Below are 22,947 nucleotides of genomic sequence, written 5' to 3'. Positions count from 1 at the left end.
TCGTGTATATATTTCACAGAAACGTGAAATCAAAGTAGGTGATAAAGTAGCTGGAAGACATGGGAATAAGGGTATCATTTCAAAAATTTTGCCTAGACAAGATATGCCCTATTTGCAAGATGGAACACCTGTTGATATGGTCTTCAACCCATTAGGAGTACCATCACGAATGAATGTGGGACAGATATTTGAATGCTCGCTCGGGTTAGCGGGGGATCTGCTAAAGAGACATTATAGAATAGCACCTTTTGATGAGAGATATGAGCAAGAGGCTTCGAGAAAACTAGTGTTTTCCGAATTATATGAAGCCAGTAAGCAAACAAAAAATCCATGGGTATTTGAACCCGAATATCCGGGAAAAAGCAGAATATTTGATGGAAGAACAGGAAATCCTTTTGAACAACCTGTTCTAATAGGAAAGTCCTATATTTTAAAATTAATTCATCAAGTTGATGATAAAATCCATGGACGTTCTAGTGGACATTACGCACTTGTTACACAACAACCCCTTAGAGGAAGGGCGAAGCAAGGGGGACAACGAGTAGGGGAAATGGAAGTTTGGGCTCTAGAGGGATTTGGTGTTGCTCATATTTTACAAGAGATGCTTACTTATAAATCTGATCATATTAGAGCTCGTCAAGAAGTACTTGGTGCTACGATCATTGGAGGAAGAGTATCTAACCCAGAAGATGCTCCAGAATCTTTTCGATTGCTCGTTCGAGAACTACGATCTTTAGCTCTAGAACTGAATCATTTCCTTGTATCTGAGAAGAACTTCCAGATTAATAGGAAGGAAGCTTGATCTGAATGAATCAGAATTTCTATTCTATGATTGACCGGTATAAACATCAACAACTTCGAATTGGACTAGTTTCTCCTCAACAAATAAAGGCTTGGGCCAACAAAATTTTACCTAATGGAGAGATAGTTGGAGAGGTGACAAAGCCCTATACGTTTCATTATAAGACCAATAAACCAGAAAAAGATGGATTGTTTTGTGAAAGAATCTCTGGGCCCATAAAAAGTGGAATTTGTGCTTGTGGAAATTATCGAGTGATTGGAGCTGAAAAAGAAGACCCGAAATTTTGTGAACAATGCGGGGTGGAATTTGTTGATTCTCGGATACGAAGATATCAAATGGGATACATCAAACTCGCATGTCCAGTGACTCATGTGTGGTATTTGAAACGTCTTCCTAGTTATATCGCGAATCTTTTAGATAAACCCCTTAAGGAATTAGAAGGCCTAGTATACTGCGATGTGTGATTTGATCAAAATTTTCGTTTTACAGATTCGGACTGAGAAACTGTCATCCCATTCAATCCGATTGGGGTGCCCCCGGCTCTGACATGTGTTTTGGGAGAAGTAAAAGTAACACGAAACTCAGAATTATAGGTGTATTCAATACTTCCAAATGCAAGGGGAATTGATCCATGGTCGATTCCGTATAAATAGGAATTGCTAGTTATACCTCGTGAAAAAACACTTTTTTGTGGAATCAGCTATTCCATTTCTTTATAGAGAGATTCCGTTTAAGCAAGCAAATATAGTATGGTTACAGAAGTCTATCTATCGCATATATGCTTCAAGGGGCATCATGGGATAACCATCGAGGTGAGTAGGGACCTAAAGGATCGAATAGAACGATATATAGACAAGTAAATCCCTTACGAGTCCCAAAGTATTCTTTTAAGGGGATTCATCATTTGACGGGAAGTAGACTACTCAAAAATCCTACATTTTTATTTTGTCATAAGTAATTCGGAAAATGAAAGTAAAAAAAGAAGAATGAATCGTTGGTCCTTAGTGGGAACTTGAGTAAGGAGTAGTTCTTTGTTTGTAGGGTTTTTCGAACAAACTTTTTAAATAAGAAAGAATCCCCTTTTTGAGGTAACTACTTGAGCCGGATGAAAGGAAACCTTCACGTCCGATTTTAAAAGGGGGAATCCAATCCTACAGGAACCTATCTCGATTTTTCTTTTGCTAGGCCCATAGCGAAAAAACCTACTTTCTTACGATTACGAGGTTTATTCGAATATGAAATCCAATCTCGGAAATACAGCATACCACTTTTTTTTACTACCCAAGGCTTCGAGACATTTCGAAATCGAGAAATCTCTACAGGAGCAGGTGCTATCAGAGAACAATTAGCCGATTCAGATTTGCGAATTATTACGGGTAATTCATTAGTAGAATGGAAGGAATTAGGGGAGGAGGGGTCCACTGGAAATGAATGGGAAGATAGAAAAATTAGAAGAAGAAAGGATTTTTTGGTTAGACGCATGGAATTAGCTAAACATTTTATTCGAACAAATGTAGAACCAGAATGGATGGTTTTGTGCTTATTACCAGTTCTTCCTCCCGAGTTGAGACCAATCATTCAGATAGATGGGGGTAAACTAATGAGTTCGGATATTAATGAACTCTATAGACGAGTTATCTATCGGAATAATACTCTTACCGATCTATTAGCAACAAGTAGATCTACGCCAGGGGAATTAGTAATGTGTCAGGAGAAATTGGTACAAGAGGCCGTGGATACACTTCTTGATAATGGGATCCGTGGACAACCAATGAGGGATGGTCATAATAAAGTTTACAAGTCATTTTCAGATGTAATTGAAGGCAAAGAGGGAAGATTTCGTGAGACTCTGCTTGGTAAACGTGTCGATTATTCGGGACGTTCCGTCATTGTCGTGGGTCCTTCGCTTTCATTACATCAGTGTGGATTACCTCGAGAAATAGCAATAGAGCTTTTCCAAACATTTGTAATTCGTGGTCTAATCAGACAACATGTTGCTTCTAACATAGGAATTGCTAAAAGTAAAATTCGGGAAAAAGAACCCATTGTATGGGAAATACTTCAAGAAGTTATGCGGGGGCATCCTGTATTATTGAATAGAGCACCCACCCTGCACAGATTAGGCATACAGGCGTTCCAACCCTTTTTAGTGGAGGGACGCGCTATTTGTTTACATCCATTAGTTTGTAAGGGTTTCAATGCAGACTTTGATGGGGATCAAATGGCTGTTCATGTACCTTTATCTTTGGAAGCTCAAGCGGAGGCTCGTTTACTTATGTTTTCTCATATGAATCTCTTGTCTCCAGCTATTGGGGATCCTATTTCCGTACCAACTCAAGATATGCTTATCGGACTCTATTTATTAACGATCGGGAATCGTCGAGGTATTTGTGCAAATAGGTATAATCCATATAGATATAGTTGCGGAAACTACCAAAATAAAAAGGTTGACAATAAAAAAAATGACTATAGGTATACGGAAAAGAAAGAACCCTATTTTTCTAGTTCCTATGATGCACTTGGAGCTTATCAACAGAAACGAATTAGTTTAGATAGTCCTTTGTGGCTCCGATGGAGACTAGATCAACGTGTCATTGGCTCAAGAGAAGTTCCCATCGAAGTTCAATATGAATCTTTGGGTACTTATCATGAGATTTATGGGCACTATCTAATAGAAGGAAGTGTAACAAAGGAAATCCGTTGTATATACATTCGAACTACTCTTGGTCATATTTCTTTTTATCGGGAAATAGAAGAAGCCATACAGGGGTTTTGTCGAGCCTACTCATACGCTATCTAAACTAAGAAATCAGATTAGGCGATGTTCGTGCCCATGGGAATTCGGGTCTCCCCAATTTCACTGGTATCATAATTTCTGAATTTCTGCGTGAATCAAGATTGAGATTGAGGAAAGGAAGTTTTCGAATCACTAACTCAGGTCCATTGTCGAATCCTACTTAGCAGAATAAATATAAGAGGTACTGTACTTATGGCAGAACGGGCCGATCTGGTCTTTCACAATAAAGTGATAAATGGAACTGTTATGAAACGACTTATTAGCAGGTTAATAGATCATTTCGGAATGGCATATACATCACATATCTTGGATCAAGTAAAGACTTTGGGTTTCCAACAAGCCACTGCTACATCTATTTCATTAGGAATTGATGATCTTTTAACAATCCCTTCTAAGGGATGGTTAGTCCAAGACGCTGAACAACAAAGTTTTATTTTGGATAAACACCATCATTATGGGAATGTACACGCGGTAGAAAAATTACGTCAATCCATTGAGATATGGTATGCTACAAGTGAATATTTGAGACAAGAAATGAATCCTAATTTTCGGATGACTGATCCTTCTAATCCAGTATATCTAATGTCCTTTTCGGGAGCTAGGGGAAATGCATCTCAGATACACCAATTAGTAGGTATGAGAGGATTAATGTCGGATCCCCAAGGACAAATGATTGATTTACCCATTCAAAGCAATTTACGTGAAGGACTTTCTTTGACAGAATATATAATTTCCTGTTATGGAGCCCGCAAAGGAGTTGTAGATACTGCTGTACGAACATCAGATGCTGGATACCTCACACGTAGACTTGTTGAAGTAGTTCAACATATTATTGTACGTAGAACAGATTGTGGCACTATCCGAGGTATTTCCGTGAGTCCTCGAAATGGGATGACGGAAAAAATTTTTGTCCAAACACTAATTGGTCGTGTATTAGCGGACGATATATATATCGGTCTACGATGCCTTGCCACTCGAAATCAAGATATTGGGATTGGACTTGTCAATCGATTCATAACCTTTCGAGCACAACCAATATATATTCGAACCCCCTTTACTTGCAGGAGTACATCTTGGATCTGCCAATTATGTTATGGTCGGAGTCCTACTCATGGCGACCTGGTCGAATTGGGAGAAGCTGTAGGTATTATTGCGGGTCAATCAATTGGGGAACCAGGAACTCAACTAACATTAAGAACTTTTCATACCGGTGGAGTATTCACAGGCGGTACTGCCGAGCATGTACGAGCTCCTTCTAATGGAAAAATAAAATTCAATGAGGATTTGGTTCATCCCACACGTACCCGTCATGGGCATCCTGCTTTTCTATGTTCTATAGACTTGTATGTAACTATTGAGAGTCGGGATATTCTACATAATGTAAATATTCCACCAAAAAGTTTTATTTTAGTTCAAAATAATCAATATGTAGAATCAGAACAAGTGATTGCTGAGATTCGTGCTGGAACGTCCACTTTTCATTTTAAAGAGAAGGTACGAAAACATATTTATTCTGAATCAGAGGGAGAAATGCACTGGAGTACCGATGTCCACCATGCACCTGAATATACATATGGTAATGTTCATCTATTATCAAAAACGAGTCATTTATGGATATTAGCGGGAGGTCCGTGCAGATCCAGTATAGTGTCTTTTTCGCTCCACAAGGATCAAGATCAAATGAATGTTTATTCTTTTTCTGTCGAAGAAAGATATATCTCTGACCTATCAATGACTAATGGTCGAATAAGACATAAATTGTTGGATACTTCTGGTAAAAAAGATAAGAAAATTATTGACTATTCAATAAGACCTGATCAAACGATGTCTAATGGTCATTTGAATTTCATATATCCTTCTATTATCCAAGGGAATTCTTATTTCTTGGCGAAAAAGCGAAGAAATAGATTCATCATCCCATTACAATACAATCAAGAACGAGAGAAAGAACTAATACCCTGTTTTGGTATTTCGATCGAAATACCAAAACAGGGTATTTTACGTAGAAATAGTATTCTTGCTTATTTTGATGATCCACGATACAGAAGAAGCAATTCAGGAATTACTAAATATGGAACCGTAGAGGTCAATTCAATCATAAAAAAAGAGGATTTGATTGAGTATCGAGGACCAAAAGAATTTAGTCCGAAATACCAAACGAAAGTAGATCGGTTTTTTTTCATTCTCGAAGAAGTGCATATCTTACCCGGATCTTCGTTGATAATGGTCCGGAACAATAGTATCATTGGAGTAGATACACAACTCGCTTTAAATACAAGAAGTCGAGTAGGCGGATTAGTCCGAGTGGAGAGAAAAAAAAAAAATATTGAACTAAAAATATTTTCCGGAGATATTTATTTTCCTGGAGAGGCAGATAAGATATCCAGGCACAGCGGCATTTTGATACCACCGGAAACAGAAAAAAAAATTTCTAAGGAATCAAAAAAATGGAAAAATTGGATCTATGTCCAACGGATCACACCTACCAAGAAAAAGTATTTTGTTTTGGTTCGACCCGTAGTCACATATGAAATAGCTGATGGCATAAATTTAGCAACACTTTTTCCTCAAGATCTCCTGCGGGAAAAGGATAATGTCCAACTTAGAGTTGTCAATTATATCCTTCATGGAAATGGCAAGTCAATTCGAGGAATTTCTCACACAAGTATTCAATTAGTTCGGACTTGCTTAGTATTGAATTGGGATCAAGAGCAAAAAGGTTCTCCGGAAGAGGTTCACGCTTCCTTTGTTGAGGTAAGAACAAATGATCTGATTCGAGATTTCATAAGAATTGAGTTAGTCAAGTCCACTATTTCGTATACCGGAAAAAGATATGATAGGGCAAGTTCCGGATTGATTTCCGATAATGGATTAGATCGCACAAATATCAATCCTTTTTTTTACAAGGCCAGGATTCAATCACTTACCCAACATCAAGGTACTATTGGTACATTGTTAAATCGAAATAAGGAATGCCAATCTTTGATAATTTTGTCATCATCCAATTGTTTTCGAATTGGCCCATTCAATGGTTCAAAATATAACAATATGACAAAAGAATCGGATCCCATAATCCCAATTAAGGATTTGCTGGGTCCCTTAGGCACTATTGTACCTAAAATAGCAAATTTCTATTCATCTTACCATTTAATAACTTATAATCAGATCTTGTTAAAGAAATATTTGCTACTTGACAATTTTCAACAGACTTTCCAAGTACTTCAAGTACTTAAATACTGTTTAATAGATGAAAATAGGAGGATTTATAACCCCGATCCATGCAGTAACATCATTTTGAATCCATTCCATTTGAATTGGCACTTTCTCCATCACGATTATTGGGAAGAGACATCTAAAAAAATTCGTCTTGGACAATTTTTTTGTGAAAATGTATGTCTATTCAAATACGAACCACACGTAGAAAAATCTGGTCAGATCATAATTGTTCATGTTGACTCCTTAGTTATAAGATCGGCTAAGCCCTATTTGGCCACTCCAGGAGCTACTGTTCATGGCCATTATGGAGAAATCTTTTACGAAGGAGATACATTAGTTACATTTATATATGAAAAATCGAGATCTGGTGACATAACGCAAGGTCTTCCAAAAGTGGAACAAATCTTAGAAGTACGTTCTATTGATTCAATATCGATGAACCTCGAAAGGAGAGTTGAAGGTTGGAACGAAGGTATACCAAAAATTCTTGGAATCCCCTGGGGATTCTTGATTCAAGCGGAGCTAACCATAGTTCAAAGTCGTATCTCTTTGGTTAATAAAATCCAAAAGGTTTATCGATCCCAGGGGGTACAGATCCATAATAGACATATAGAGATTATTGTACGTCAAGTAACATCAAAAGTGTTGGTTTCAGAAGATGGAATGTCTAATGTTTTTTCACCTGGGGAATTAATCGGATTGTTGCGAGCGGAACGAGCGGGGCGCGCTTTGGACGAAGCGATCTCTTATCGGGCAATCCTATTGGGAATAACGAGGGCATCTTTGAATACTCAAAGTTTCATATCCGAAGCAAGTTTTCAAGAAACCGCTCGAGTTTTAGCAAAAGCTGCTCTACGAGGTCGTATTGATTGGTTGAAAGGCCTGAAAGAGAACGTTGTTCTGGGTGGGATTATACCCGTTGGTACCGGATTCAAAAAATTAGTGCACCGTTCAAGGCAAGACAAGAACATTTATTTGGAAATCAAAAGAAAGAATCTATTCGATTTGGAAATGAGAGATATTTTGTTACACCATAGAGAATTATTTTGTTCTTACGTCCCATTTCCATGAGACATCAGAACAATCGTTTACGCGATTTCATGATTCCTAAGAGCAGATTCTTTTACTTTAACTATCTTTTCACTTTTAACTATCTGTCTTTTAACTTAACTATCTGGTCCGAGTATTGATTTGGTAAAAAAAAAATAAGTAATTAAAAGACATTAATGGTTTGTACCGTGTATCAACGGTTAATTCCCGGTAGAAGGTTCCATCGGAACAATTATTTATTTCAAAGTACCTCGTCTCTTTGTTAAAAAAATAAAAAAGAAAAAACAAAAAGGAAGTGTGGGGAAAAATGACAAGAAGATATTGGAACATCAATTTGGAAGAGATGATGGAGGCCGGAGTTCATTTTGGTCATGGTACTAAGAAATGGAATCCTAGAATGGCCCCTTACATCTCTGCAAAGCGTAAAGGTATTCATATTACAAATCTCACTAGAACGGCTCGTTTTTTATCAGAAGCCTGTGATTTAGTTTTTGATGCAGCAAGTAGGGGAAAAAACTTCTTAATTGTTGGTACCAAAAATAAAGCAGCGGATTCAGTAGCATCAGCTGCAATAAGGGCCCGGTGTCATTATGTTAATAAAAAATGGCTCGGTGGTATGTTAACGAATTGGTCTACTACGGAAACGAGACTTCAAAAGTTCAGGGATTTAAGAGCAGAACAAAAGATGGGGAAACTCAACCGTCTTCCCAAAAGAGATGCCGCAATGTTGAAGAGAAAATTATCTGCCTTGCAAACATATCTCGGCGGTATCAAATATATGACGGGATTGCCTGATATTGTGATCATCGTTGATCAGCAAGAAGAATATATGGCTCTTCGAGAATGTGTAATTTTAGGGATTCCGACGATTTGTTTAATCGATACAAATTGTGACCCCGATCTCGCAGATATTTCGATCCCAGCCAATGATGACGCTATAGCTTCAATCCGATTGGTTCTTAACAAATTAGTATCCGCAATTTGTGAGGGCCGTTGTAGCTATATAAGAAATCGTTGATTATGATTAAGAATAATTAGTTAATTATTTGGGGATTTTATAGATTTATTGGATCGGTTACTATTCTTGAATTAAAAAAAAGAAAAAACAAAATGGAAATGTGGGCATATTGATAATATGTTATGATGTTATGTGATTTCTTGGTATCCTATGTAATTTCTTGATATCCTAAATATACGATTGATGAATACAATTAGTGATTCAAGTTGGTGAGTTGAGAAAGAGATGGTTGAATCAAAATAATTTATTTTTTGAAGTTCAATTTTTGTTAGAGGACCATATGAATGTTATACCATGTTCCATTAAAACACTCAAGGGGTTATACGATATATCGGGTGTAGAAGTAGGCCAACATTTCTATTGGCAAATAGGAGGTTTACAAGTCCATGCCCAAGTACTTATCACTTCTTGGGTAGTAATTGCTATCTTATTAGGTTCGGTGATCCTAGCTGTTCGGAATCCACAAACCATTCCGACCGGCGGTCAGAATTTCTTCGAATATGTCCTTGAATTTATTCGAGACTTGAGCAAAACCCAGATTGGAGAAGAATATGGTCCTTGGGTTCCCTTTATTGGAACTATGTTCCTATTTATTTTTGTTTCTAACTGGTCAGGTGCTCTTTTACCTTGGAAAATTATACAGTTACCTCATGGGGAGTTAGCTGCGCCCACGAATGATATAAATACTACTGTTGCTTTAGCTTTACTCACGTCAGTCGCATATTTTTATGCGGGTCTTAGCAAAAAAGGATTGGGTTATTTTGGGAAATACATTCAACCAACTCCAATACTTTTACCAATTAACATCCTAGAAGATTTCACAAAACCCTTATCTCTTAGTTTTCGACTTTTCGGGAATATATTGGCTGATGAATTAGTAGTTGTCGTTCTTGTTTCTTTAGTCCCTTCAGTAGTTCCTATACCTGTCATGTTTCTTGGATTATTTACAAGTGGTATTCAAGCTCTTATTTTTGCAACGTTAGCTGCGGCTTATATAGGTGAATCCATGGAGGGTCATCATTGACTAGCTTTCAAAATAGTCTTTTTATTATTATTTTTTATTATTATTATTAAGTAAGTTTATCCCAATTCATGCGTGGTTCAAGATAATCCAATTGGTTGGGGAACATAATAACGTATTACTATATGACTTAGAGTTTTAGGAGAAAAGATGGACGGTATTACAGAATTGTAAAAAAAAAAAGAAGGGTTGGGGAGGTTATACTAGATGTATGTAATGTCTATAAGCTCGGACCCCGTCTATGTTTCTAGGAATGATTCTAGAATCCGATTTAATCTAAAAAAAATGCGGGTGGTTTACGTTATGGAAGAGAACAAATATATATGTCATATTAGAATGACATTAGATATTCATTAGTTATATAAGGCTATCCCTATCATCCTATATAACATCACTATATTACATAATTACATGCTATTACTTAATTACATGCTATTACTTAATTACATACTATTACTATTTTTATAATCATAACTTCTACTCTGTAATCATAATATAATCCTATACATAATATAAAATATAATCCTATACATAATATAATCCTATAATGATAATATAATATAATAATAATATTAATATAATAATAATATAATAAATATAATAATAAATAATAATAAATAAATAAATAAATATAAGTAAATAAATATAAGTAATAAAATAAGTATTAGTTAACATTAATAATTAGTTTAATAGTTAATATTAATATAAGTATTAATATTCATATGTAAAATATCTAAGTATCAATTAAGTATTAGTTAATATAATCATTTATAATTATATTATCGATAATTATTAGTATTAATTATTACTATATATTGATATTGGTACTACTACATACTTTTATATTACTACATATTGATATATTGATATTGATTTGTATTGGTATTAATTTGATTGATATTGATTGCAGCTCACACTGCATTTAGTCACACTCCATTTAGACGGATTTCAATATCAGTCCTTCTATTTTGTCTGTGATTGTGGATTGAATGAACAAAGAGATGAACTCAAGAATGGTGTAGTAAAGAACGAAGAATTAAATGAAAGAGTGGTTCGAAACAAAGAAATACAATAGTTAGAACTGTATGCATATGGATTTACAAAAACTCCATTATGGGTAAAAACGAGATAGTTGTGACGATTCAGTTCAGTAATTTAGTAATATTATCATTTCAATTCGGAGTTTTTAGTTACTTCGGACCGCTGGATCTTAATGATAAAATGAGTAATAATTCATTGGTTGATTGTATCATTAACCATTTCTTTTTTTTTGTGCGAGGAACTTACCATGAATCCACTGATTTCTGCCGCTTCCGTTATTGCTGCTGGATTGGCCGTGGGGCTTGCTTCTATTGGACCTGGAGTTGGTCAAGGTACTGCTGCAGGCCAAGCTGTAGAAGGTATTGCGAGACAACCAGAAGCAGAGGGTAAAATACGAGGTACTTTATTGCTTAGTCTAGCTTTTATGGAAGCTTTAACAATTTACGGACTGGTCGTGGCGTTAGCGCTTTTATTTGCGAATCCTTTTGTTTAATCCTAGAAATAAATAGAAAAAAGTACCTTACATACTTTTTTCTTATTTTATTAACTTTAACTTGGAATTGCCCTTTGCTTCTTCGAATTATATTTACACTTTACTTATAAATTACTTATTTGTTGAGACAATACGCCAGGAAGGGCTGATTTGAGGATGAGGAATTACCAGATTCGCTTGCTTTCTTCCTTTCTGTCCTTAGCTTAGTACAATAGAAAACTTTTTTACTTTCATTGTTCGAAGCGTTTCAACAAACGAAATAGTTATCAATTGATATGAGATCTAAGACCTAAGTAAAGTATCTTATTGGAAACTTCTTGAAAACTTAAAAAATAATAAATTTCAAACAAATGATTTAATCTATTGCCATTAAATAAAGTGGAAATGAAATTAATAAAAAGAAATCGATCAAAAAAAGGCGAGTGAAGTGATACAAAAAGAACTCTGTTCTTTGTTAGTCCTATCCATAAGAGAGGGGAGCATATGAAAAATGTAATCGATTCTTTCGTTTCCTTGGGTCACTGGCCATCCGCCGGGAGTTTCGGGTTTAATACCGATATTTTAGCAACAAATCCAATAAATCTAAGTGTAGTGCTTGGTGTATTGATTTATTTTGGAAAGGGAGTGTGTGCGAGTTGTGTATTTCAAGAATAGGTTGGATCCATCCAGCTGCACTTTATTTATGGTATTTATAGGAGAAATAGGAAAAAGGTGCACGATCTCGACGAATTACTTCTGAATAAATTAAGAAATCATATGTAAGAACCATAGCATTTCGTGACTTATTGGTAAATCCACTTTGATTCTCTATCAACCAATAATGTGAGACCATTAACATGGTTAAAGCTAAATTGTTTAAAGTCCAGGTAAAACATGGTACTCTTTCTACCACTTCTACCACTACGTTAGTAACGAAATGGTTAAAAAAAAAATAGTTGGTAATTTATTTGATTTGATATAGAACACTCATATCGATAAAAGAATTTGAACCATTTACTAGAAAAATGAGCACTTTGCTTTTTTTATCTAATGCCGAAATGACGACCTATGTATAAAAAAAGAGGAATTTTTGGACTTGAAGAAACAAATAAAAAATATAATAATTATTATTTTCATTTTTTTAAAATGAAAAATGAAATAGAATTCTAAAAATGAAAATGATAAATAAAATACAAAACAAATATAAATAAAATACAAATAAAGAAACAACTTTGCTGACAATTCTAGATTTTTGTCTGGTCTAGTCGGAAGAGTCCTCCTGATATTCTGGTCTTGTATCAGTTTTGACATCTTTGAATACAAACAGAAAAGAGAGGGTAGGCTCATTACATTAAAAAAGATATGGGAATACCCACACCATAAATAAAACATTAAAAAAGATATGGGAATACCCACACCATAAATAAAATAAATAATTGAGCGTGAGAGCCAAATGAATCGAAAGATTCATGTTTGGTTCGGGAAGAGATCATGGAAGTTTTGAAATTAATGATAAGATAATCTACTTTCATTAAATGATTTATTAGATAATCGAAAACAGAGGATTTTGAATACTATTCGAAATTCGGAAGAATTACGTAAAGGGGCCATTGAGCAGCTCGAAAGAGCCCGGGCTCGCTTACGTAAAGTGGAAATGGAAGCAGATGAGTATCGAATGAATGGATACTCTGAAATAGAACGAGAAAAACAAAATTTGATTAATGCCACTAGTAATAGTTTGGAACAATTAGAAAATTACAAAAATGAAACCCTTCAGTTTGAACAACAAAGAGCGATTAATCAGGTCCGACAACGAGTTTTCCAACAAGCCTTACAAGGAGCTCTAGGAACTCTGAATAGTTGCTTGAATAGCGAGTTACATTTCCGTACGATCCGTGCTAATATTGGCATTCTCGGGGCCATGCAAGAAATAACTGATTAGCCCTTCTTTTTTTAGTTATAGTTTAGGCATTATTTTTATCTTTTCCTTCCTAAAAAGAATAAAGAAACACTAATGGTAACCCTTCGAGCCGACGAAATTAGTAATATTATTCGTGAGCGTATTGAACAATATAGTAGAGAAATAAAGATTGTGAATACCGGTACCGTACTTCAAGTAGGCGACGGAATTGCTCGTGTTCATGGTCTTGATGAAGTAATGGCAGGTGAATTAGTAGAGTTTCAAGAGGGTACAATAGGCATTGCTCTGAATTTGGAATCAAATAATGTTGGCGTTGTATTAATGGGTGATGGTTTGATGATACAAGAGGGAAGTTCCGTAAAAGCAACAGGACGAATTGCTCAGATACCTGTGAGTGAGGGTTATTTGGGTCGTGTTATAAATGCTCTGGCTAAACCTATTGATGGGAGAGGTGAAATTTCAGCTTCTGAATCTCGGTTAATTGAATCTCCTGCCCCAGGTATTATTTCTAGACGTTCTGTATATGAGCCTCTTCAAACGGGGCTTATTGCCATTGATTCGATGATCCCTATAGGACGCGGTCAGCGAGAATTAATTATTGGGGACAGACAGACCGGCAAAACAGCCGTAGCCACAGATACGATTCTCAATCAAAAAGGTCAAAATGTAATATGTGTTTATGTAGCTATTGGTCAAAAAGCATCTTCTGTGGCTCAGGTAGTGACTACTTTCCGGGAAAAGGGGGCGATGGAATATACTATTGTGGTAGCCGAAACGGCGGATTCACCTGCTACATTACAATACCTCGCTCCTTATACGGGAGCGGCTCTGGCTGAGTTTTTTATGTATCGTGGACAACATACTTTAATAATTTATGATGATCTCTCCAAACAGGCACAAGCTTATCGCCAAATGTCTCTTCTATTAAGAAGACCTCCCGGTCGTGAAGCTTATCCAGGAGATGTTTTTTATTTGCATTCACGACTTTTGGAAAGAGCCGCTAAATCAAATTCTAGTTTAGGTGAAGGAAGTATGACCGCTTTACCGATAGTTGAGACTCAATCTGGAGACGTTTCAGCTTATATTCCTACTAATGTAATTTCCATTACAGATGGACAAATATTCTTATCTGCCGATCTATTCAATGCTGGAATCCGACCTGCTATTAATGTGGGTATTTCCGTTTCCAGAGTAGGATCCGCAGCTCAAATTAAAGCCATGAAACAAGTAGCCGGCAAATCAAAATTGGAACTAGCGCAATTCACAGAGTTAGAAGCCTTTGCACAATTCGCTTCTGATCTCGATAAAGCTACTCAGAATCAATTGGCAAGAGGTCAACGATTACGCGAGTTGCTTAAACAATCCCAATCAGACCCTCTCGCAGTGGAAGAACAGATAGCTACTATTTATACCGGAGCGAATGGATATCTTGATCCGCTAGAAATTGGACAGGTAAAGAAATTTCTCAGTCAGTTACGTAGCTACTTAAAAAACAATAAACCTAAATTTCAAGAAATTATATCTTCTACCAAGACATTCACCGAGGAAGTAGAATTTCTTTTGAAGGAAGCTATTCAAGAACAGATCGAACTGTTTTTACTTCAGGAACAAACATAAATTTCTTACTTTTATTCTATTCTTGGTATATTCTATTCTTAGTACAAGAGTAATCATTGAGAAATAGTTCTGATTCGAATGATTCAAAAAGGGTTTCTTAGTATAGCCATTTTTAAAAAGTATAGCCATTTTAAAAATAGATGGAAATAAATTGCGTCCAATAGGATTTGAACCTATACCAAAGGTTTAGAAGACCTCTGTCCTATCCATTAGACAATGGACGCTTTTCATTCCTATTTTATTTTTTTGTATTCTTACTTTCTTTTGTTCGGATAAAAAATCAAATTACACGGAAAATATTTTAGGGAATAAAAAAGAATGCATATCTAAATTGATGGTGCATGTATGTATAATACATAATAAGATGTATAATACATAACATAATAAGATGTATAATACATAATAAGAAATATGGAGCGGGTAGCGGGAATCGAACCCGCATCGTTAGCTTGGAAGGCTAGGGGTTATAGTCGACGTTGCTTGATCACTTTTAACGTCTCTAATTCAAAACCGAACGTGAAATTTTGATTTCATTCGGCTCCTTTATGGAAGATTGATGTATTCCTAGAGAAAATTAGATCCATAACATCTATGTCAGCCTTTCTGTCTGAATGTATCCCAAACTACTCGCTTACTAGATGATCCCTCTAGAGGAGAGGGATTATACCAAATCCGTCTAGTCTAGTTACTTCGTTCCCTATTTCCACTCGCAGGATCCCGAGGAAAAGAATTTGGTTTCCACCGAGCTGAAACAATATGCTGATGGTTCTAGTAAACCAAAACCACCCTTTTCTAGCTTGTTTGGCTTCAATTTCCCTTTTACAACACCAAAATTTAAGATCTAGTTACGATTGGAAATAAACTTTTGTATCTTCATCCATAGATCCTTTATTCATACTCATTCGATTGGAAGAATTGATCCAATTCAAAAAAAATTATGTTTCACGACTCCATATACATAATCCAATTTTCTTATTCAATTTCGAAAATAGAATTTCTAATTGGACTTTGGATACAAATCGTGAGAATGTATGTTCTTCCTCAAATATGCTATTGAGAGGTAAAGGATTAAACCCTTTTAAGAAATAAAGTTTTTGATCGGAGTATGCAAAAAACCGAGAGACCCCTTAACTTTTTAAGTTGTTAATAGAACGAATCACACTTTTACCACTAAACTATACCCGCTACATATACATTATTGTATATGAATGGACTATTTGTCGAACAAGGGAGTGAGACGCAATCAAGATAGCATTAAAATTATAACGTTGACACATATTTAGTCCCGCCAGCCAGGGACTTAAAAGGCGAAGAGCACAAAGCTTTTCTAAATAACATATATAAATTTAAAAAACAGTATAAAGTTATACTTATACTTTTCCTTTGCTGGATTGCTGGCATTCTCAGTCTGTCTGAAGGGGTCATTGAAGCTGGACAAAAAAAGAGGTACTGGCCCGGCCAGTACTTAACTAGGACCAGGCCGGGAGAATAAACCTTTCGTACAAAATTAAAGAAGTAAGGTTTTCTTTCTATTGGAGATACCTGTTTCGAATCTTATCTAAATGGAATTCTTGATCAAATTCGTTCTTGACTTACTCTTAACTTACTTAAATGAAACTTAAATTAAATTACGTAAATGTAAATTAACTTAAATATAAATATAATTATATAATTACTTATATAATTACATTACTTAAATTATTAAAATTAACTTAACTTAATATAAATATAATTATATAATTATAATTATATAATTACTTAATTATATAATTACTTATAATATAATATTATTATAATATAATATTATTAATTACTTAATTATATAATTACTTATAATATACAATTACTTATAAAATTACTTATAATATAATATTATAATATTTAATATTATAATATTTAAGAAATTTTTTATTACATAAAAAAAACCTTTAATTTGTTTTTTCTTTACTTTAATTGAAAATAAAATTTCAATTCCTTTAACCTTTAAATTTAGATTAGAATTTATTAATAATTTTAATTTTTAATTATTCACTTTTTATTTTTTTTTTATTTCATCTGTAATGAAATCTATTCTATAATTAGAAATTTTAATAGAATGTTTCATATTTCTAATGATAATGTTATAATTATAATGTTTAATATCTTTCTTAAATTATAATGTTTAATATCTTTCTTAATAAAAAATATTATATTAATGTCTTTCTTAAACTTAATAATTAATATCTTAAAAATTAAAAATTTTTTCTTTTTTATTATTTTCTTTTCTTTTTTTATTTAATTTCAATTTAAATTGAAATAGTTAATTTCAATTTCATTTGAAATTTTATTGAAATTTCAATTTTATTTAAATTGGGAGAGATGGCTGAGTGGACTAAAGCGGCGGATTGCTAATCCGTTGTACGAGTTATTCGTACCGAGGGTTCGAATCCCTCTCTCTCCGCCCGCTCTGATTACTTGATACTTTCGATTTCGAAGGAATTTCGATTCCTTTATTTTTTTATAGGTAAAGTGAATATATGGAATAGATAAAATAATAAGAAAAAATTAGAAAAACAAAGAAAACTCAATTTTTTTTTATTCCTCACGTCCAGGATTACGTCCCGGATCATTAGATAAGAATCCGAAGATGAAGAGAGAAACAAAGAATATCACTACTGTGTAAACAAAGAGTTTGAGAGTAAGCATTACACAATCTCCAAGATAAGATCATTTTAGAAAAAGGGAATAGATTACCTATTTTTTCTTTTTACCACATATACTATTTTGTTTGATTTGACATCATACCCCCCAAAATGGAGTTTTTTGATTTGAAAAGAAAAAGAAAGTCACTTTTACGAATTTCTTTGTAATAAGATTTTTATTCCTTCCTCACAAAAATTTTCTTGTCATATCGACAATTAGGTATTGTAGGGGACCTAGACCTAATAAACTCCTTACTCACTGAAAGGTCAGAACGAGTAAATAAACTGATCAAAATTCATCTCCGCGGTTACTCAATATACAAGAATTTCCATTTTTTAATCGAGGGTTTATAATTCTAATGTAAGACTTAGCCGATCTTATCCATTTTTATAATTTTTTTTGTCGAATAAATCATGAATGGATTTGGCAAAGTATTAAGGATTTTATCGAAAACTTACAGCAGCTTGCCAAACAAAGGCTAAGAGAAAAAAGAGAACAGGTATGACAGGCATCACATCTACGATTGGATTGAAAACGGCATAAGCTTCAGGCAATTTGGCAAAGAAAAAACTATTCGAATAAAGGACAGAATTAAGACAGATACAGATTAAGCTAAAGATATTAAACATAACAAACATTTCGTTCTTGTAGATTAGATAATTTTATTTTGATTGAGTTATTTTTATAAGGGAAAAATGAAAAAGGCAAGTCAAAAAATCCTTCTTTTTTTTTGAACTCTCCCAAATCAAAAATCCTTCCTTCCATTCTCAAATGAGAATACAAGGAATTCTACTTTCATACATTATCTTAATTGAATTCTATGTAATGATCAATTAACTTTTTTGATTCTATATCTAATCTACATGTGTTGAATCCTAGCAACAAACAAAATACCCCATATGTTTTTATTATGTATTATGTATTTTTTTGGGGGGGGGGATTGACGAATAACTAATTCTAATAATAGTCTTGACTAGTGCCAAACAGGAAAAATGGGGCGTGGCCAAGCGGTAAGGCAGCGGGTTTTGGTCCCGTTATTCGGAGGTTCGAATCCTTCCGTCCCAGATCGTTTCCATCAGAAACAAAAGATGGGATCACATTGTATCCCACATAAAACGGAAAAATCTTAAAGAGAACAACCTTTTCTTTTGTTCTGAATTCTTAGAATGTCTTTTGTTCTGAATTCTTAGAATGAATTCTTAGAATGGATTCTTAGAATCCATTTGATTTATCACAAGCATAATAAAGTGTCAAATACAGGTGGAAGTTTTTTTGAATAAAAAAAAGAGAAATTTGGGGTCTATCATTCACATTCATAATATGCTCGTACTATTGTTATATTCATTATGTCCCATATTCATGAAATATGAATTCTAAATATGAATTATAATTCTCACATGATGCATTCCGAATTGAAGCGTGAAACAAAAGCATCTCTATTCCCTTCCACACAAAGCCTAAAGTCAAAAATAGGGTATCCCAATTTCACATTCTATGTGAAGACTAAAGAGTAGGGAGTTTGTCGTACTAATTTCATCACTGGTTTTAAAACTTCTAAAGCTGTGCTGTGGCGTGGGAAAAAATAGGATAAAAATTGTCTGAATTCCATTTCTTTCTATCTTATATCTTAGATGCCTCAAATGAAAATAATTGTAAATCAATGTAACGTAGCGATTGGGGGGAAATTTTGATATTCCATATATTTTAACTTGATTTTATGGAATTGATGGAAAAATTGTTGAACCTGAAGTAAAACAAAATCTATATAAACTAAAATAAACAAGGCCTACGCTATGCCTATATGTATGATATATATTGTGTATTGTTATTATATTGTTGTATTTCAATAACAATGTTGTTGTATTTCAATAACAATGTTGTTGTATTTCAATAACAATGGCCTTTCACTTAAGTGAAAAGAATTTGTGGAAGGGGATCTTTGATTTTAAAAATATCCATGATTACCCCCAGTAACAATATTCAGATTCTTTCTTTCAGATGAAAGAAAGAATAAGGATCTTAATGTTGCCGTACATGAGACCTTTTCTATTTCATACTCATGAAAATAGATAAACTAGATTATCAATTTACTTCTTTGGTTAAAAGAAAACCAATTGATAATTCAATTGAACATGGTAAAATTTATGTCTCCTTAGGGAATGAAATATCTGCTAAAAATTTTTAGCTACTCATTGTGATTGCGTCGACTTGGTGATTGAATTAGAGATCCAGTTTAGTCATGACTAGAAAACATAGTTCCAGTCATGATGTTGAAGTCGGAGATTTTTAAAACATTTTTTTATGAACTCTTGGTTGGTACTCGAAGAAATATGATAAATCAATAGTATCTAGAAACTTACGACCTTTTTGTTTTTTGGTCATTGGAACAGTTTATTTGACTAATAATTTATTTTTTTCCGGGATTGGAAATATATTAAATTAAAGGATTTGAGGTTTATAGTTTTTTTGTTCTAGAAAAATAGATTCTGCATTTCATGATTGATCGTCCCGAACAATCTGTTGGAGATGTAAAGTAAATAAGTCTTAAGCAAACATCTTTCTTAGAAATACGTTTCATTCATATGATAGAATATCGAGTTAAAGAAATTGGATCCTTGCTGAGCTTTCTCCGGATAAATACAATACTTATCTATCCATAGAATACTTATCTATCCATAGGTATAAAGTATAGACTATTATATAGTTCCCGTTGTTCCCATCGAGCCAATGACTATTCATGATTACATATTAAATCAATTCCATTGCGGTTTGAAATTAAATTGAATTCTAAATTAGAGGAATGTTATGGTAAAACTTCGTTTGAAACGATGTGGTAGAAAGCAACGTGCGACTTGAAGGACATGATCCGCTGTGGATTTTTACATCCACCATTTTCTATACAAATGAAGATGCTCTTGGCTCGACATAGTTTGTTCTGTTCCATTAGGAATCTAATTTTTCTTAGGTTGATAGTACATGATGGAGCTCGAGCGGAAAGGATTGATTCATTTATCAAGGGGAAGAATCTAGGGTTAGTGCCAATCAATCAATAAGTTAGACCAGCTTTGTAAGTATATCCTTAAAATATAAAATAATCGGAATTGATAAAACTATTTCGATCAAAAAAAGTGTATCACAGAGGAATCAATTCTTCGTATTCTATTTCTATGGGTATTCTATTTCTATAGAAAGAAATAAAAAAAACAAAAGGTATGTTGCTGCCCTTTTGAAAGGAGTAAGGATCACCGAAGTAATGTCTAAACCCAATGATTTTACAAAGCAAAGATAAAGGATTCCGAAACAAGGAAACACTATTTTCAATTGTCTCAAAAATTGGATCAGAATTAGGAATAAAAATAGATTCGAGATGAGACAAACAAAAGAGGTTAGAGACGGCTCAAGAAATGTCTAAGGATTTCCCTTCGAATTCTGTCAGAATTACCCAACTTGAGTTATGAGTACGAATGAAATTTATTTTTTTTTTTTTTTTAGGAAGAACAAAATAATAATAATGAATTAGACTATGATTTGAGTCATTATTTTGTGTTTACTATTTGATATTATATACAGAAAGATATACCGAAATAAAAATAATTTTTTCTCGAGCTCGAGCCGTATGAGGAGAAAAACCTCCTATACGTTTCTGGGGGGGGATTGTTTATGTACATCTATCCCAATGAGCCATCTATCGAATCGTTGCAATTGATGTTCGATCCCGAAGAGAAGGAAGAGATTTTCGAAAAGTGGGTTTTTATGATCCGATAAAGAATCAAACTTATTTAAACGTTCCCGCTATTCTATATTTCCTTGAAAAGGGCGCTCAACCTACAGGAACTGTTTATGATATTTTAAGTAAGGCAGAATTTTTTAAAGAAAAAACCTCGAGTTAATTAAAAGAAAAAACAACAAAATTAATAAAAAAGGGGGGAGATGATTAATATAAAATCTATCTTTGTATAATTTTTTACTTACAATTTTTTACCTAAAATTTTCCCTTTTCTTGCTCTATTCATACTTAAATTTACTTTTTTCTTGTTATAGGAATCCACCAACAAACAAGGGATTAATCTTGCTTATTGTACCTCTATTGATTGAGTAAACCCGAGATTTTTTCTTTATCTTTTCCTTATTTTTTTCCATCAAAATTTCTTATTTATGTTGTGCCAACCCAATACAAATCCTTATTTTATTTACTTTATTTGTTATTTGTTTTCTCAACATTGCATTCATATTGACAATGGTGTATCGAACAAATATAATTGATCATAGATAAATTAATTGATCATAGATAAATAAATCTCTTTATCCAGACCCCATATTGGGTTTTAACTTCACTTTTACTCAAATAATGGGTTTTGCATTGTTGGGTTTACTGTCATATAAGACGTATTTTGGAATTTAACTTAACAAAAATAAAAAATTGATAAAAAACTGGTAGGTCTGTCACAATTTTAGCATCTCTTTTAGGAATCTGGTGTTTTTAAATATGATCTGTACATTTTCTATTTATTTTGTATAATCGATCATAAAACATAAAATATTTTTTTATTTATTATTAGTTCAATGTTTTGATGGGGTCGTGCAGTGCAATTTAATGGATTTTTCATTTTTATCGTATCTACATATCCTATTTATTTTATTTTATTCGGGTTGCTAACTCAACGGTAGAGTACTCGGCTTTTAAGTGCGACTATGATCTTTTACACATTTTGATGAAGCAACAAATTCGTCCAGACTATTGGTAGAGTCTATAAGACCACGACTGATCCTCAAGGGTAATGAATGGAAAAAGTAGCATGTCGTAATAAAAAAAATTTCTTATTTTATTAAATATTTTATTAAAAAATTACAAATTCAAATGAAAGTGGAACTTTTAGTTTATCCTTACTGGATCGCTACAAAAATAAAAAATTTTTGGAAGGGAAGGGGACAAAACAAATTCACATTTACAGTTGGGTCTAGTGAATAAATGGATAGAGCCTATGGTTCCAATTTTGGTAAAACAAAAAGCAACGAGCTTATGTTCTTAATTTGAATTGAACGATTACCCGATCTAATTAGACGTTAAAAATAGATTAGTGCCTTATACGGGAAAGGGTGAGTTCTCCTGTGGGTGGACCATTGATTCTTTTTCCTTTTTTTTTAATAAATCCTAACTATTCTTTATTATGGATTAGAAACGGATGTGTAGAAGAAACAGTATACTGATAAAGAGAATAAATTCCAAAGTCAAAAGAGCGATCGGGTTGCAAAAATAAAGGGTTTGTTATCCTCTTGTAATTATAACGAAGATAAACAACGAAGATAAAC

The 22,947-nt window shown here is 33.7% G+C and overlaps 3 protein-coding genes and 2 non-coding genes across 5 annotated transcripts in view; 4 read left to right on the top strand and 1 right to left on the bottom strand.

The window, feature by feature from the left end:
* The first annotated feature begins 50 nt into the window (after positions 1-50).
* Positions 51-13,072, top strand: LOC135664238 (DNA-directed RNA polymerase subunit beta'). The gene is made up of 2 exons (XM_065176964.1): positions 51-1,260; positions 1,974-13,072. The coding sequence occupies exons 1-2, from the start codon at positions 808-810 to the stop codon at positions 3,600-3,602; spliced, it is 2,082 nt and encodes a 693-aa protein (XP_065033036.1). The 5' UTR covers positions 51-807; the 3' UTR covers positions 3,603-13,072.
* On the top strand, positions 10,594-16,148 carry LOC135664240 (ATP synthase subunit alpha, chloroplastic). The gene is made up of 2 exons (XM_065176966.1): positions 10,594-12,066; positions 12,950-16,148. Exon 2 carries the CDS (start codon positions 13,432-13,434, stop codon positions 14,953-14,955), a length of 1,524 nt encoding a protein of 507 aa, XP_065033038.1. The 5' UTR covers positions 10,594-12,066; positions 12,950-13,431; the 3' UTR covers positions 14,956-16,148.
* TRNAR-UCU (transfer RNA arginine (anticodon UCU)) lies at positions 15,108-15,179 on the bottom strand. The gene has a single exon. It is a non-coding gene; the product is annotated as a tRNA-Arg (tRNA).
* A 1,159-nt stretch (positions 16,149-17,307) lies between the features above and the next one.
* TRNAS-GCU (transfer RNA serine (anticodon GCU)) lies at positions 17,308-17,395 on the top strand. Its single transcript has one exon. It is a non-coding gene; the product is annotated as a tRNA-Ser (tRNA).
* Positions 17,396-20,787: 3,392 nt separating this feature from the next.
* LOC135664239 (maturase K-like) overlaps positions 20,788-22,947 on the top strand; it is a 4,234-nt gene continuing 2,074 nt past the window's right edge. Inside the window, 1 exon segment of the mRNA XM_065176965.1 lies at positions 20,788-22,947. This exon segment is cut by the window's right edge and continues 960 nt beyond it. The gene's annotated coding sequence lies outside the window, so the exon portion shown is untranslated.

This window comes from Musa acuminata, unplaced genomic scaffold (assembly GCF_036884655.1).
Source record: "Musa acuminata AAA Group cultivar baxijiao unplaced genomic scaffold, Cavendish_Baxijiao_AAA HiC_scaffold_820, whole genome shotgun sequence".
Classification (NCBI taxonomy): Eukaryota; Viridiplantae; Streptophyta; class Magnoliopsida; order Zingiberales; family Musaceae; genus Musa; species Musa acuminata.
The sequence above is the reverse complement of the archived record's forward strand: the minus strand, read 5'-3'. Positions and strand labels throughout refer to the sequence as shown.